Consider the following 13730-nt stretch of genomic DNA (forward strand, 5'->3'; position numbering starts at 1 on the left):
TTCTGGTTTAAGATCCGTTTTAATTGGTTTTTCTATTTAGTAAAAGACCAATTTAGGCTATTTAGTAAGAAACCAATCAATCAATTAATCTGTTAATCAATCAATCAACCAGGGAGACCACTTGCTGGGTTCCACAGCCTTTCTCTTATCACAGTTCTCACAAAGGGCCTAACTGTCCCTCCTCCTCTTTTGCTGGTGACCACAGACATATGACAAAATCAAACTTTTTAATTGTTTGGCCTCCTGCTGTGAGACCTCCAATCACCTCAGAGGCCTTAAAGAAGAGCCTTCACTCCTTGTTAGGTGGGACCTGGAACTCTCTCTTCAGAACCTTGCCATGCTAACAGTGGTACTGATAATTTCCTGGAGAAACTCTATTCTAAAGAACAGTCTCAGGACTATACCCTTTTCTCTCAGTCCATAAAATCTAACACAAACTTACAGGAACCCACACACACACACATGCACACACTTATTTTTGTTTTAATTTTTCTTTTATTCTTGTTTAAAGGAGAAAGCACATGAAGTCAGGTAAGTGGATAGGAAGATGGGTAGGATCTGAGAGGAGGTGGATTAGGGAAATGTATTTACTACAATATATTGTCTACAATTTTCAAAGACTAGGCAGAACATTTTAAATGTTTGAAATGCTTTATGAAAAGAAAATGTAAAAGGGGGAAAGAAAGGAGAGAGGGAACTTGGTGTTAGAGGCACCTTCTGTCATGCATCAGAACAGAAAAGTTCCAGGTGTCACTGTGCATAGAAATCTTACTTTTCAGGAAGGTGGCAAGCACTGGGGAAAGGTTGTTTACAAACCAGAAGCCTCCTGGAATTCCCTGAACCACATAAAGACTTAGGAGAAAAGAAATTCTAAAAAGGCAATCACAGGTAAGCAGGCCTTTTAACCACATTTGGTGAGTGCTGGAAATACCTTTCCTGGTACAGAAGAGTGGAGGCAAAATACCTGCAGGCAGGCTGGGCTTGTGGAGGAGGGGCAAAGTGGAGCACACCAAGGAAAAGCTAATGAGGGCGGGGCCTGAAGAAGGTGGGGTAAAGTGCACAGAGGAGCTGAGGGCTCTGTGGAAGCCTCTAGGGATGCTCAGTGCTGATGAACTGGGTATAGGCTTACAGGCAGGACAGAGAGAGGGGGCGTGGCCAAAACAGTGAACAAAACAGTGGGTATGAGTTCTGGTAGGACAGAGAGAAGCACAATCCTCTAGGAACAGGGTTGAACTTAGCAGAGGCTGACAGTATTGTCAGCTCCAGTGGTTACCTAGGAAACCAAGCCCAACTCAGACTCTCAACATGCTTTCTACTGAGAACACTCTGGAGTCTGCCATTTGGGCACTGCTACATTTCAGGACTCTGCTACTGACTGCTCTCACCTTCCTGCTCTTGGGTAACTACCTCAAAAACCGGCGACCCAAGAACTACCCTCCAGGACCCTGGCGCCTGCCTTTTGTGGGCAACTTGTTCCAGTTGGATTTCAAGCAGCCACATGTAGTGATTCAGCAGGTAAGAAAGCATGAGGGTGTGGCCCAGTGCTGAGCTGTAGAAGCAGGGATCCTGGCACTGGGGATAGCAGGATATGACTGGAGACTGATGCTAGCTGCCTGCTCACCCAGACAGGAGATCTAGTTTGTAATCTGAGCCCCATTTAAGAGACACTATGTCTTGTTGCCAAAAGGGTTGATTTTATTATCTTAGTATGAAAGAATTCTATTGTTCCATTATGGTCTGGTGGCACACTATGTATGATTTCAATTCTTTTCACAATGTCAAGTTGATGGATGACAGAATAGTTCATCTTGATATATAACTTCTGCTTTTTGGAAAAAAGAAATGTGGAGTGTAAAAAAGGATTAAAGAATCCAAATAAATATTTTTTTAAAAAAAGAAATGTGTAAGCAAGTGCCCTTGGGCTTACTATGTTAAACATTCATAAGCATTCATCCAAAAAAAGTATATACTTTTCTCTTGATCAGAAATTTGTATAACATCAGTTCTCACATATTGATGCTTGTTTATTCCCTTGTTGACTGCTTGTCTACTGACTTAACTAACATGAGGGTTTCCTGTGCTCACATTTCCTGTTGCTTCCTCTCTGTACTTTTCATTTCATTGCTGAGACATGAAAATATTTTTTTAAAAATGTGGCTTTTGTTTAAAATCTTTCAATCCACTAAACCCCAAGGGCATCACCTCAAAAGGCTTGAGATGTTCCAGTTTTAAGATAAGTAATTTTACTTGCAGAGGTAGTCTCTTGGGGGATCTGACGATTCATATTTCTTTAGTGATAATTAAAAAGTACATTTGGATCATGAAGAATTGACTGTATTCGTCTTGGTGACCTCAGTGTGTGGGTCCCACAGGAATTTCCCCTGACAATCTCATTCCCATATTGTGATGAAAGTGGGGATAGCTGCAGACCATCAGGATAAGGGTTAAACTTTAAGGCCATAAAGTCAAGGATGTCTTCCTTCATCTTTACTATGAGAAAGAGACACCCTTGTTCCCACAGGAGAAGGGTAGAGATCAGCATCGGCATCACACCGGACTTCTTTGCAGACTCTTTTTGTCACAAAGCAGCTGTGGAGCTCATCGTTCCACTGAGACCCAGCCCAGATGTGACACCAAGGCAGAGTAAGTGACAAGGCTTTTCCTAATGGACCCCACTACTGCAACTGTTGAAAGGTAGAGAACTTTTAAGGTGAACACAGTTTTATGGCATTCAACAAAGAAGAAAGATATGATGTCCTACTGGTCAGCATGGCTTTTGGCTAAAGACTGAAAACTGATTGGAGTTTACCCTCTTTCCACGGCTGCTGTATCTGAACATGATTAAGAAATTATTTTACTTGACTCTGAGTTATTTAAAAGTATTGCTCTATATCCTCCTTTGACTGCTAAGTTAAGCCTGACCACAGGGCTTAGGTGAAACGCCCAGTGTCACAACCATGGTTCATGATGAAACTGAGACTGGACTCTTCTTCCCAGTTGAGTTCTATTTAGTGATCTATGGCTATAAACAAGTGAAGTGAAAGGGTATAGTTCTATGATTGCTTGGATCCTTGCCATTGGTTAACAACCCTCACATCAGGTGGCCTTCCTGTTGGATTGCAGGCTCCTCTTGCTGCAGGGACACCTGTGAGCTGCCATCTACTCAAATTTTCAATCAACACTCAGCAAACTTGCTGAGGAAAATAAGGATCTGGATTTCCAATGTTGTTTATCAGGGAAATGGCAAACTATGTGATTTGACTCATTCTCTCTGCCCTCTCTGCTTACCGCTCATGATGTAATTAGAGGCTATTTATTCACACACTGGCTTAGTGAATAAACATTATTAAGTACTTACAGTGATAGGCACAATGTAAGATGATCATGGATAGAATCTAGTACAAATTGTGCCATCAGATCAAATCATAATGGGTGGAAAGTTCTGGAGATAACCATCATCTGGGAGAATGATGGCCTATATTAGACAGCCATTAAAGGTTTATTTAACAAATACATAGTGGATTAAAACTGTAAGGCATTCTAAATGCAGTAGCTGGCAAGAGTTAAAAGATAGTGACAATGAAGACGCTGTCATTTTGCTCAGCGTGTGGGAACTATACTTCCCTGCTACCTCACAGTTTCTCATGTTGCTAAAGTGTACCTTACTTAATTATTATAAGAACATTTTATTAAATATGAATTTTATTTTATTTATTCATATGTGTTTGTGTGTGTGTGTGTGTGTGTGTGTGTGTGTGTAGAGTGTATGCACATATCTGCAAAGGCCAGAAAAGAGCACTGTTAGATAATTGAAAATAAATTGAAAAGCAGTTGTAAGCTACCACCATTTTAACCACCGCGCCATCTTTACAGCCCTGGAACATGCTTTGAGTAAGAGCAAATTCTACTGAGCACGAAGCAGTATGTGAATGATATATTTCCATGCATTACAACTATGCTGTTGCACAGCTCCCCAAATAAAATGGTGCAAGCAAGATTAACACTTTTTTTCTCTCAAAATGGCATTAAGATTAGGAGGCTGAATTTCCAAGATGCAAAGGTTGCTTTGTACCACAAGCTCACTTGAGAAGTTCAGTGTTTTTCTACTGCTACTCTTGTTCTCAGCTAGTTTCATTTGTTTGTGCTCTGGATAGTGGGAAAGGGGATTGTCAAGCAAGAAACTTTGATGACCTGTGACCCAGAATGCAAACATATACCCACTGTATTCTTCCACTGGACATACCTAGAACAGCTGGGGAAGAAATATTTCTCTTTCTTCTAAACATTCCCTCTACTGAACCTTGTTTTCTTATACTACATTTGAAAACTAGATTTCTATATTAATGCCCTGTCTCTATTGCTTTTTTCAATAGTATATGTCTTGTTTTAATCAATTACTCACTTTTCTTATTCATTATTCCATTACAGAGTCTATTTTATTCTTTCTGGACCATCTTTATAAAAATAACTTTACTATGATATGTATATGAATATTTTGTCTGTATGTATGCTATGCATTATATGAATAGCTTGTGTCCACAAAGACCAGAAAAGGACATTTAATCTACTAGAACAGGAGTTACAGACAATAGTGAACAGCTATGTTAGTGCAGAAAATAGAACCCAGATAATTTGGTTACCTTACCACTGAACTACCTCTCCAGCCCTGACCTATATTGATTTTATTATCTTTATAAATTATTTTTTCTTGACTTAATGTTTCACAGAGAAAAACAGGCCCTGCATTATGGCATATTCTGAGACATCACCTGAGTCTTAATTTACATAAAACAAATACAGAACTGACTCATTTGAGAATCTAGAGGTCAACTGATCTGCTGATCTCTACTTGGATGGTAACAATGTATATAAAGTTTAGTGACAACATTCTGCTAAAGTAGAAATCTATACACACAAAGGGCTTATAAAAATGAGAAAAGTCATTCATCTCAGTACCTAGATCCTTGTAAAGCTCGAGCACCAAATCTGGGTGCTACGCATTGCCAGTGAGGAGTGAGTTAGATTAATCCAGATTTTTAGTTGTTTCTAGAACTTATTAATTATGCATTCACACATGAAATTAGAAATTCACTTGTTTTTTTGTGACTGCATTGCTGATATCTCTTAAGACAAAATGCATTTCATTCAATGGCTCTGCAATTATTACCAAAGCAAGGCAGACTGGCTGGGATTAAATGAAATTATTCTTAAGGACTACGGTAAAGAACAAAAGGCTCTATCTTTAATGTGGGTGCAAGATGCTAAGATGAGACCACACTTTTCCATGTTTTGACACTGTCCCCATAAGTTCAGGTCTCAAAGTGGTAGGTAACAGTGCATGAAGATGGAGATGACGTAGAGACCCAAAGATACCTGAATGAGTGGAACTCTTCTGTTTGATACCACTGTTGCAGTTAAATAAGACACCACTGTTGCAGTTGGACAAAAGGCAGAGATGAGGTCTTCATAGTTCTGACTCTTGAACACACAGGCAGGAAAACCTTTGATAATCCTAACACTGCCATTTAAATCAAACCATGCTTTATGCACTGTGCACTTCATGGAAACCCTTGTTCTCTCCCAAATACTTCCTCATGTTCATGTCTGCTCATCACACGCTGTCTTCCCTAAAAGCTAAGGTCCTATGGGCAACTCAACAGTCATGCATTTGCCTTGAAATCTAACAAAATACCTGAAAACCTCTTCTCCAGGCGAAAGCTTGGTTTTTTTAAATTGCTTCTCAACAACTTATTTGTCTTCTCATAATGATGAAGAAAACCTTAAATGCAGAATAATGGCTACAAAGAATAAAGTAAATGACAATGCTCACTGAGCATCCACTTTGTGGGTGTGGCTGAGATCAGTAGGTCTTTGTCCTGGCCTTCACAATGCATTTATGTGCCCGTGCCTATAAACAGAGAGCTCATTCAATTCTCAGAGAAGCAGTGGATGGCTGGGTGCCTGGAAATAACATGCTTTTCAAAGTGGTGATCTATCTCATTATCCCCCACAAAACTCTCTGGGGGTGATTTTTATCCTTTGATAACAGTGGATCTGAGTCTTAGAAGACAGCATCTACCCCAAGAACCCACTCTTAGTGAACCATAAAGACTACATGATTACATCACCTGGATCTTCAGAGATGTCTCTACTGGGACCTGCCACCCTTTATTGCATTTTCTATATCTAGTAATGGTTAAATAAAGAACATTCTCTTTCCTACACTGATAGTGTAATTGTTTCTAATGCTTCCATGCTTAGGACAACAAACTTTTACTAGACTATTCAACCTCTCTGAGGACCAATGTCCTTATTTCTTTGCTTTCACTAGATGCCAAGTTAGAGACCTGGCTTTCTTTAGAACATTTTCAGGGAAGCATTGATGCTTCATCAAATATTAATGTTGGAAATATAAATGAAAATTTAAGACAAAATTACAAATACTAAAGTGAATTAGACTTTGGTGGAGGTTGACAAAAGAAGTATACTGAAACATTCCTCTCACACCAAGGTCCCTTTATCATACACAGATACACAGGCTCCCAACAGTGTTAAACAAAACAGACATTTGGGTTTGTAAGATGTACACAAAAGCTACACTGTACAAAAGATGCACAGATCTTCTGTAGCCATTGTCAGGTGACATGTGTCTCATACTCCACCTTCACTGAACCTTAGTTAGGATGCTTCATCAGAGACCTTGCTTATTTACTGACACTTATATATCCTTATACATTCTTTTAGGCTTATGTGTCCGAGACCAGGTAAGTAAAACAACAGGTTCCCCTGGGCAGGAGTGAAGACTGAAAGAAAAAAGAGGCAGTTAGTCAAAATTGTGACATGACTTCGGCCAGTCCTGAGGCAGAAGCAAATCCTTTTTTAATTCAGTCCTCTTTTAAACCACTTTAATTACATGCAGAAAGATAATATCAGTTCTGAGTCAGGGAACAAGCAAGTTAATGATCAAAAACCCCATAAACATCTTTATGAAGGCTAGGTGGAGAGATCAGGGACAAGAAGGGGTCCCAAGAGACAAAGAGACTGCCACACCTACATCCTCTGAACCTGCCCTGAGCTACAAATGTAAATGTTCTTAATCCCAGGCCAGGTTCCGGAGTATAGGGCCAGAGTCAGATTTCTGCCTTGACCAGCTTCTGATTGTCCTGGTGATGTAAAATTCCCTGCCACCAACTGCCCACTGGTGCCAAAATGCTCTCCACACATATGTGAAAGAGTCCTACTCAATTTATACTCACCTATATCAATGATTTTTTATGGATTCATTTTAACTGAATTTCAATTTAGTTCAGAGGAGGGATGACAAATCTTCAGAAACACTTCCACATACAGAGTTTAAGTCATTCATTCATATTAACATATAGACCTCTAAACACCAGTCTGTTTAAATACATACATGTCTGCCATCCATTGATACACTAACACAGACATACTCTAATTATTGAAATGTTTTTCAGTTTGTGAAGAAGTATGGAAACCTAATTAGCCTGGATTTTGGTAATATCCCTTCAGTGATCATAACTGGACTGCCCTTAATCAAAGAAGCCTTCACTAACATGGAACAAAACTTTTTGAATCGCCCTGTTCCACCTATTAGAGAACATATCTTTAATAACAATGGTAAGTTTAATTGGCAGCACTATTAACTTCAGCGGGTTATTTAAAACAAATAAACAAACAAAAACTCCACATGAATTTGGATGCAAAATGAGATACAGGTCTGGAAATGTTCCATGAAGAGCTGGAGGGAGAGAGTAGAAGAGATATGATCAAGATGTATTGCACACCTATGAAATATTCAAAGAAATAAATTGGTCCATCTAATATTAAGTTTCTAATAGAATATAAAGCATGTGTATGGTACATCAAGTATACCTCTATGCCTGTAATGTTAGAACATTTCTTTAACAAAACCCTTCATGAAATGTGATCTTTAAACTCAGCTGGTTACATTTTCTAGATGAAAGCGACCATCACAGGACTGAGAGCATCTCTCTCTGAGAATCTTGGAGAAACCATGTGTCCTGCACAGTAACTCTAGAAGCATGAATAGGAAGTAACAGCAACAGCTTTCTCAGCCAGATACATGTGCTCTCACTTCCCTTTTTCTACTCTAAACCCCTGCACCTTCCTCCTCTGTTCTTCCTTATGGCTCCTTAAACTGCATCATTAAGGCCAAGCCACACAGGGATCTCTAGCCTTCCAGGTAGTGTTAGAATAAACTGGCACGAGTGCATAAAGCGATCCTTAAATCGGGTTATGTGCTTGAAAATTGAAGCACATAACAATTGAAAAGGGTTGACTTCAACCCTTTTAACCTATAAAAGCTTTGCTTTTAGCCATTCCCTAATTACTCCTTGAAACAATCTATTGAGGTACGTATTAAATTGCACAACCAGTTCAAACATGTCTTTGTTCCACCCTGTTCCCTGGCTCTCTCTGACCCATTAATTGTACCTCATTGACTACATGATATGTTATGAGAAGCATGGCCATGATATTACATGATTTATAGTGAGCAAAAATACATAAAAATAATTTTCATTTTGTGACACTTAATTTATTTAACAAGAAAGTCTGATTCAATTAGCTATCCTGAGTAAAATTCCATCATGCTACTGGTACAAAAAATTTTAAAGATGTGTAAGTTGGCTTAGATTTAAATAAAAGCTTTTGAACTAATGGCATCCATTTAATGATATGAAAAATATTTAGTAGGGAGAGAATATCCATGATGGGATGGATAAAAAGGCAAGGATCTGAACTGGAGAGATGGCTTAGCAGTTAAGAGCACTGACTGCTCTTCCAGAGGACCTGGGTAAAATTCCCAGCAACCACATGGTGACTCACAACCATCTGTAATGGGATTCGACACCCTCTTCTATAGCTACAGTATACTCATATATGTAAAGCAAATACATATTTAAAAAAATTTTTAAAGGCAAGAATCTTAACAAACTGGAAAGAATCCAGTATGCCATGTATGTTATCTGAAGAACATATTTAAGTGAACACAACACTGCTGGGATCAGCACTAAGGAGTCCAGCTCTTAATTTTCACCATAACAGCAAAGGAAGCTCTTGAATGGAGTAGACTAGAAAATCTCAAACATGACACATTTTGAGGGTCATTTTTGATGCTAGGTACAGAACAGAGGAATGATAGCAAAGATGTTGTTTTAAGTTATAAAAGGGGTCTGAACACTCAAGGGACAAAAATGATGGTGGTTAGACTGACGTGATGGCATCATTAAAACCCCATGGGATGAAGATATTCAATAGAGAAGCCATTGTGACATATGACTTAGATTCCAGAAACATGGGGTGCCCAAGAGGGGTGGGACAAACAGGAACAGTGGCAGGAGATACGGTGATTGGTGGTGTTAACTTCTAGTTGGTAATTTGGAGAATATAATAGTGACTTCTTTTGTACATGTGCTAAGTCTAAATTCATGTAACTGGCAAAAGTGTGTGTGTGTGTGTGTGTGTGTGTGTGTGTGTGTGTGTGTGTGTAGGCATGTGTATATTTGTATGTGTGTAAGGAATACCCATCCTTCTTAACTTTTTGAGTTATTTTGTCATCTTTACTAATACTTATAATTCCTTTTTTTTTGCTTCTTTAAAAAATGTGTGCTTTTTTATGTATGAGTGACTTTTTAGCATTTATTGAGACATAAATAAACTTATATATCTATTAATTAAATTGGGGCCTTTAGAACCAGGAAAACTTGAATTTGAACATCTGGATGCCTATTTACCTGTTTGACATTTATTTTTCAATTTATTATCATGACTCAATATTTTACCAACTGAAATGGGTATTTTCTTAGTTGTTAATAAACACATAGAGTTTCTGTCAGTATGAAATTATATAATACATAAGTATTTATGATCAGAATATGATACTCATCTAATTAGGATTGTCTCTAGACAGCTATTGATTCCCAATTTGCCCTTTCTTTTTATCTATACAGATATCTAATACAGTTTTTCAGACACTAGTAAGCCAGAATCACAGTGCCATAATGTTGAATCTCTACTTTCCAGGATTGATCATGTCCAATGGCCAGACATGGAAAGAGCAAAGAAGGTTCGCACTGATGACACTCAAGAACTTTGGATTAGGGAAAAGGAGCTTAGAGCAACGCATACAGAAGGAGGCTGACTGTCTTGTGCAGACTGTAAGAGAGGAAAAAGGTGGGCATTTCACAGGTTGGTGTAAGAGGCTGTTGCCATTCTATTCATTGAACAGATTCTTTTAAGTTGTCTAAAGCTCACCTAAGTGGGCTCTGAGGGCTGAACAGTGAACATCTAACTGAAATTCTATCCTGGGAGATCTGCTGTTTAATGACACAAATAAATCATTAAGCAAACTGCTTAAATTAAACTCTGTTCACCTATATGACTTCCCACATATTGACAATGTCTTTGAATAATGTCAGGTACCAATAGTGGGCTTTGGCCAAAGCTTTTCATATTATCTTCTGTTGTGAATATTTTATGTCACACTAAATAGAGATTTCATAAAATAAAAAGAGAGAAAGAAGAAATAAAAGAGAGAGGGGAGAAGAAATAAGTAAAGAAATTAGAACAGAAAGAAGAGAAAGAGGGGAAAGAAGGAAAGAAAGAAAAAGGAAGAAAGGAAAAAAGAGAAAAAAGAGAGAAGAAAGAAATGGGTATTTTCTTAGTTGCTATATCTTTGAAAAACTTATGCCTCCCCCTCCCCTTCTAGGACGACCTTTTGACCCTCACTTCAAGATCTACAGTGCAGTTTCCAATATCATTTGCTCTGTCAGCTTTGGGGAGCGGTTTGAGTATGAGGACGGCCAGTTTCAGGAGCTGCTGAGGTTATTAGATGAAGCCACATGTTTGGAGCCGACCGTGATGTGCCAGGTACGTTCTCTCTTTTTACGTAGTTTGGAAAGACTATTGCATTGAGGCTGATTTAAATTTTTTTCTCTTTGTTTGGGGAACTCTTTCAAACTAATATACAACATCTTAAAAAGATGACTTTTCCAGAGGTACTAAGTTCAATTCCCAGCAACCATGGTGGCTCAGAACCATCTGTAATGGGATCTGATGCCTTCTTCTGGTCTGACTGAAGACAGTGACAGTGTACTCATGCATAAAATAAATAATTCTATATAAAACGTCAAATTTGATACCAATCTATTTGTGATACACAAACTGAGTACATACAAAATATGTCTAACCTTTAATGGTCTATGTTAATATTTACATTGGTATGTGGGAATTTCCTTATTTAAAAACAAATAACAGTGTTTCAATTGACTAGGAAAGAGAGACACTTCTCTCTCCCTCAGAGTTACCTGCTGAGTGTATGTTTTACCTCATGAAGTTCTTTTAAGATTTCTCTTTCTACACAGTGCAGAGTCTGAATGAGATGTCATTTTCTCTGTTGTTAGGTATTTGAGTTGTCCTAGGTTTAGGGTATTAAGAATAATATATTCGATTTCTGTACCACTACCATGCAGTTTTCAGCACAATTGCCTTGTAATAGAGCTTGAGGTCAGGGATAGTGATTCCCGCAGATGTTTTCTTGTTGTTGAGGATGGATTTCGCTATTCTAGGTCTTTTGTTATTCCAGATGAAATTGCACATTCATCTTTCCAACTCAATGAAGAACTGGGTTGGAATTTTGATGGGGATTGCATTGAATCTGTAGATTGCTTTTGGTAGGATGGCCATTTTTAAAATGTTGATCCTTCCAATCCATGAGCATGGGAGATCTTTCCACTTTCTGAGATCTTCCTCGATTTCCTTCTTTAGAGGTATGAAGTTCTTGTCAGACAGGTCCTTCACTTTCTTAGTTAGAGTCACACCAAGGTATTTCATAGATTTTGTGACTATTGTGAACGGTATCATTTCCCTAATTTCTTTCTCCACATTTGTCCTTTGAGCATAGGAAGGCTACTGATTTGTTTGATTTAATTTTATATCCAGCCACTTTGCTGAATTGTTTATCAGCTGTAGGAGTTCTCTGGTGGAATTTGTGGGGTCACTCAAGTACACTATCATGTCATCGGCAAAGAGTGATGTTTTTATCTCTTCCTTTCCGATTTGTATCCCCTTGATCTCCTTTTGCTGTCTAATTGCTCCAGCCAGGACTTCCAGTATTATGGTGAATAGGTAGGGGGAGAGTGGGCAGCCTCGTCGAGTCCCTGATTTTAGTGGGATTGCTTCAAGTTTCCCACCATTAAGTTTGATGCTGGCTGTTGGTTTGCTGTATATTGCTTTTATTATGTTTAGGTATGGACCTTGGATTCCTGTTCTTTTGAGGACTTTTAGAATGAAGGGGTGTTGAATTTTTTCAAATGCTTTCTCAGCATCTAGTGAGATGACCATGTGATTTTGTTCTTTGAGTTGGTTTATATGGTGGATTACATTGATGGATTTCCTTATATTAAACCATCCCTGCATCCCAGGGATGAAGCCTACTTGGTCATGGTGAATGATCCTTTTGATGTGTTCTTGGATTCGGTTTGCAATGATTTTGTTGAGTATTTTTGCATCAATGTTCATAAGTGAGATTGGTCTGAAGTTCTTTTTCCTTGTAGGGTCTTTGTGTGGTTTAGGTACAAGGGTTATTGTAGCCTCAAAAAATGAGTTAGGTAGTATTCCATCTGATTCTATCTTTTGGAATAGTTTGGAGAGTATTGGTGTTATGTCCACAATAAATGTCTGATAAAATTCTGCACTGAACCCATCTGGACCTGGGCTTTTTTTGGTTGGGAAGTTTTTGATGACTTCTTCTATATCTTTAGGTGTTATGGGATCATTTAGATGGTTTCCCTGGTCCTGGTTTAACTTTAGGATCTTGTATCTGTCTAGGAATTCATCATTTCCTCCAGATTTTCCAACTTTATGGAGTATAGGCTTTTGTAGTAGGATATGATTTCTTGAATTTCCTCAGTTTCAGTTGTTATGTCTCCACTTTCCTTTCTAATTTTGTTAATTTGTATACTCTCTCTTTGCCCTCTAGTTAGTCTGGCTAAGGGTTTATCAATCTTGTTGATTTTCTCAAAGAACCAACTCTTGGTTTTGTTGATTTTTTTCAATGGTTCTTTTTGTTTCTATTTGGTTTATTTCTGCCCTAAGTTTAATTATTTCTTGCCATCTACTCCTCTTGGGTGTATCTGCTTCCTTTTGTTCTAGAGATTTTAGCTGTGCTGTCAAGTTGCTGATGTATGCTCTCTTCAGTTCCTTTTTGGAAGCGCTCAGAGCTATGAGCTTTCCTCTCAGTACTGCTTTCATTGCATCCTATAGGTTTGGGTATGTTGTGTTTTCATTTTCATTAAATTCTAGAAATTCCTTAATTTCTTTCTTTATTTCTTCTTTGACCCTGCTATCATTTAACAGAGTGTTGTTTAGTTTCTATGTGTATGTGGGATTTTAGTTGTCTTTGTTGTTGTTAAAGACCAGCCATATACCATGGTGATCTGAGAGGATGCATGGGAGTATTTCAATCTTCTTATATCAATTGAGGCTAATTCTGTGTCCAATTATGTGGTCAATTTTCGAGAAGGTGACATGAGGTGCTGAGAAGAAGGTGTATTCTTTTATTTTAGGATGATATGTTCTGTAGATATCTATTAATTCTAGTTGGTTCATAGTCGCTGCTAGTTTTACAGTGTCTTTGTTCAGTTTCTGTTTCCATGATCTGTCCATTGGTGAGAGTGGGGTATTAAAGT

The 13730-nt window shown here is 38.3% G+C and overlaps 1 protein-coding gene across 2 annotated transcripts in view; it reads left to right on the forward strand.

Annotated features, from left to right (window-relative positions):
• The window catches only part of LOC308424201 (cytochrome P450 2J4-like), a gene marked incomplete at both ends in the record, with an annotated part of 64400 nt that overhangs the window by 31397 nt on the left and 19273 nt on the right, over positions 1–13730 (forward strand). The window contains 4 exons of one of the 2 annotated variants that reach the window (XM_080921111.1): positions 1306–1515; positions 7476–7638; positions 10066–10215; positions 10751–10911. In XM_080921111.1, the coding sequence (XP_080777237.1) occupies positions 1306–1515; positions 7476–7638; positions 10066–10215; positions 10751–10911 (684 nt within the window). Of the gene's footprint in view, positions 1–1305; positions 1516–7475; positions 7639–10065; positions 10216–10750; positions 10912–13730 lie in introns of those variants that run through there. The other variant, XM_080921109.1, reaches the window with a different exon arrangement.

The sequence above is a fragment of the Micromys minutus genome (genome assembly GCF_963924665.1).
Source record: "Micromys minutus genome assembly, chromosome: 9".
NCBI classification, from domain to species: Eukaryota; Metazoa; Chordata; class Mammalia; order Rodentia; family Muridae; genus Micromys; species Micromys minutus.